Source organism: Triticum aestivum, chromosome 2D, assembly GCF_018294505.1.
Source record: "Triticum aestivum cultivar Chinese Spring chromosome 2D, IWGSC CS RefSeq v2.1, whole genome shotgun sequence".
Classification (NCBI taxonomy): Eukaryota; Viridiplantae; Streptophyta; class Magnoliopsida; order Poales; family Poaceae; genus Triticum; species Triticum aestivum.
The window spans coordinates 554,107,887-554,111,687 of NC_057799.1; the positions used below are offsets into that span (position 1 = coordinate 554,107,887).

Genomic DNA, 3,801 nt, shown 5'->3' on the forward strand with positions numbered 1-3,801 from the left:
CGAAGCGGGGCTCTTTTGTATATATCCTGTAGTTAGATAATACCTTCAACTTCCAGTTTACTTTCTTTCATCTCACTCACTGCAGATCAATGGTTCATTCTTTTATGTGAGAAGTCCATGACATGCTTATTTACCATGTTTACTTGTGCTTATGTCTAAATTATTCATTGCAATTATACTTATGATGTACTGCTAGCAATCTTTGATGCAGCATCTATGCAGGAATGAATGAAGAGCTCATCCATAGTGGTCATGTTTGTGGAGGAATGCATGGCCAGCATCACCAGCAGTGAACGGGCACGCGTTCCGTCCGGCCTGGCAAATGTTTGGCTAGAAACCACTTTTGGACGCCGATAGCACAGTCACTGAGGCGTTGTGCTCTAAATTGACATCGCGGGGTCGTCTTCGACGTAACGTCGGATGAAGCCATGAGCGATTGCAAGAACCATGACTCGTTTGGCGTCGTTGTGGCAACTGCTAGCAAGTGTGTAGGTAAATAATTCAGTCACGACTCTTTCGTTGATCAGTCGATTCTGGTCTGATTGATGAACCCTAAATTCAGCCTCGCCGCCGGGCTACCTCCTGACTCGCCGGAGCCGGAGCCGGAGGAGGAGGAGGATGATGGAGAGCAGTTGCCGGAGCCGATGGAGGTGACGGATCCGGAGGAGGACGGGGCGAAGTAGCCTGCTCCGGGGTTCAGCATGGAGAAGGCGGATGCGGAGTTCGCTGTCGCCCAAGCTGCGGAGATGGCGGAGCAACAGAGCATCCCGGAATCCATCCATAATGAGGCTTATGTGGAGGTCAACCGGGAGTTCTCCGACAGGAGCGGGAGGCGTCCGATGCGCTCTTCGCCAAACTCGACGCGGAGATAGAGGAGGAGGCCGGAGCGGAGCAGCCGAAGGAGCCAGAACTACAACTGCCGCCCATGTATCAGGAGCCGAACACGGAGATAGTCAACATCTCCGACAAGGAGTAGCTAGGTGATCTACTTAGAACGCATGTTTTTTCTTTTGCATGCTTTTGTATGGATTTAAGAATCTAGAATGAGGTGTTCGGATGTGGTTGTGATAATTTGAGGAGTGCCCGATCACTGCCTGTGAAGGCGCCCTGACGGGTCCGCGGGTGTTTGAGGGGTCATATTTGTCGTATGCGGCTCTTGATGCTCTAACCGAACAGAATTTAAGATGAAGAGGTTTATGAGAAGGGTGTTGGCGGGGTGGGTGACATGAGGGGATTCACCCAACTCCTGTAGGGTGTTGGTTCCTCCGTGGCCGTGGGGAAGGGAACCCCAACAACCGAACAAAGCCTTAGTGAGATAATTAAGTGGGGAAAATTTGAGGTGTGAGGTTGCAACGGGTGGCTGATATTGATACGTACAGTAGTAATCCTAGGACTGCAAGGGACGGAACCCGCACATGTCATGTCACACATCCATCCCGTTGTTCTTCTCCAGAAACGCAAACCTGAATGATTGGATTTCCATTCCCATTTCCTTCCAACCTATCCATCTTCTTCCAAGAGAGTCGATCTTCCTCAATCCCTCCCCAGCAATGGCACGTGACTCGTCCTCCTCCCGCCTCCGCGTCCTCGACACCGACGTCGTCACGCCGTCCGGCCCGCCGCTGCCGCCGTCCTCCCTCCCTCTCACCTTCCTCGACCTGCAATGGATCCACTCCCCGCCCGTCGAGCGCATCTTCTTCTACCACCTCGGCGCCCCCCATGTCGACCTCGTCGTCTCCAGCCTCAAGGCCTCGCTCTCCACGGCCCTCCGCGTCTTCTTCCCGCTCGCCGGCCGCCTCCGCGCCACCACGGCCAACGGCCGCCCCGACATCTTCTACGAGCCCGGGGACGGCGTCACCTTCACACTTGCCGAGTACGACGCCGACCTCAGCGACCTCGCATCCGACCATCAACCCAGGCAGGTCGCTGAGCTCGTCCAGCTCGTCCCGCGCCTTCGGCACGCCGACGCCGACGGAGGCGCTGCGCTTCTCTCCGTGCAGGCCACCGTGCTGCTGCCGGGCGGCGACCTCGCGCTCGGCGTCACCGTGCACCACGCCGCCTGTGACGGCGCGGGCTCCACCAGCTTCCTCCACAACTGGGCGGCCGCCTGCGCCGGAGCGGACAAGCCGCTCCCGCCGGCTCCTGTCATCGACCGGACGCTCATCACCGAGTCGGCAGGCCTCTACGAACACTACACGAACAACCTGATGAGCGCCGACGAGATCGAGTTCGTGAAGATGTCGCCGGACCAGCTCCTCGCCACGTACACCCTGTCCAGCGAGCAGCTGCAGGGCGTCAAGGACGCCGTAGCCGGCGAGGCTGCGCGGCGTAGCCAGAAGCCGCCAAGGTGCTCCACGCTCGTCGCCGCCTTAGGCTTCGTCTGGTCGTGCTACCGCCGAGCCAAAGCAGAGACCGGCGATGGCCCTGCGGATCCCGAATCACCAACATACTTCATCGTCCCCGTGGACTACCGGCAGTTGATGGAGCCGCCGGTGCCGGCGACGTACCTGGGCAACTGCATCGGCCCGGCCATCGGCGCAGCGGCCAACGGGGAGCTCGCCTCGGCCGGCGCGGACGGGCTCTTCACGGCGTGCACGGCGATAGCGGCGGGCATCGAGAAAGCGGTGGCGTCTCCGGAGTGGGAGACGACGGTGGAGCGCGTCAAGGAGGCGGGGGCGCGCGGCGTGCTGTCCGTGGCCGGGTCGCCGAGGCTCCGTGTTTACGACGTCGACTTCGGGTTCGGCCCCCCGGCGAAGGTGGAGATCGTGTCCGTGGCGAGGACCGGGGCCATGGCGGTGGCGGAGAGTCGCAGGGGAGGCATGGAGGTGGGCATGTCGCTGCCGCCGGCCGGCATGGCGGCGTTCCGGAGGTGCTTCGCCGATGCCGTCGCGTGGCTCTCGTCGTCGCGCAGTACAGACACTCGTTGATGGATTGCCAAGTTACTGTCACTAAGTCACCATCCATGCCTAGCTACTTGCCCGAGTGTGTCGAAGTGATCGTGTGTTGTGGTTTGATTGAGTGATGACTACTGAAAATGGCCATGTTGAATGGTTGTTGACAAAAGCGACCAGCGTACCGTGTCGTATGGGGATTTTATCCTGTCGTGTCATATGGATATGGGTGGTCTAAAAAATAAATGATTTTCTATTTTGTTTAGCACTATAATAAATCCATTATAATGGGCAAAGAAAAGAAAAGGAGAATCCAGAGGACTGACAACTTTGCTAGTAAGTCATATATGGTTTAATCTTTCCAATCTACGACTTTCTGCTGATGGTTGCTGCTCTGGTGTGCTGATTCTATGGGTCTTAGCATGACGACGTTTCGACTGTCTACCCTAATAAAGTTTGCTCGGCTCCAGCGAGGGAGGGGCGATGACGGCGGCGCGCCTTCGGCTCGCTCCAATGCTTGTAGGCATCACTAGGTGGTCCGCATACCTGGTTGTAATTTTTTATTACCTCTAGTGTTCTTTGTACTGCTATGACTGAAGATGAATAGATTGAATATTTTTTTTTTAAAAGTCATACATACACGTACGTGGGTAAGAATGTTATTCTCGACCACCAATACCGACTGATATGTTGCTATATCACACAAACTACGTACTCAGCAGAAAGCCTTCAGCTACGTTCTTCGGTTGCACGGGCTTGGCTCGTCCTATGCTAGAGCCCAGCCAACAAACAAGAGTCTACTCCTTTGAGACGGCGGCGACTCTCTAAAGATGGAATAAGGTTCTTTCCATCTAGGCTCCGTCTCGACGAATCTCGTAAGATTTAGCCGGTGGTTTTCTTTGGTGGATTT

The 3,801-nt window shown here is 56.2% G+C and overlaps 1 protein-coding gene across 1 annotated transcript; it reads left to right on the plus strand.

The window, feature by feature from the left end:
- The first annotated feature begins 1,394 nt into the window (after positions 1–1,394).
- Positions 1,395–3,159, plus strand: LOC123054450 (phenolic glucoside malonyltransferase 1). The gene has a single exon (XM_044478228.1). It carries the CDS (start codon positions 1,416–1,418, stop codon positions 2,925–2,927), a length of 1,512 nt encoding a protein of 503 aa, XP_044334163.1. The 5' UTR covers positions 1,395–1,415; the 3' UTR covers positions 2,928–3,159.
- Positions 3,160–3,801: the final 642 nt, after the last annotated feature.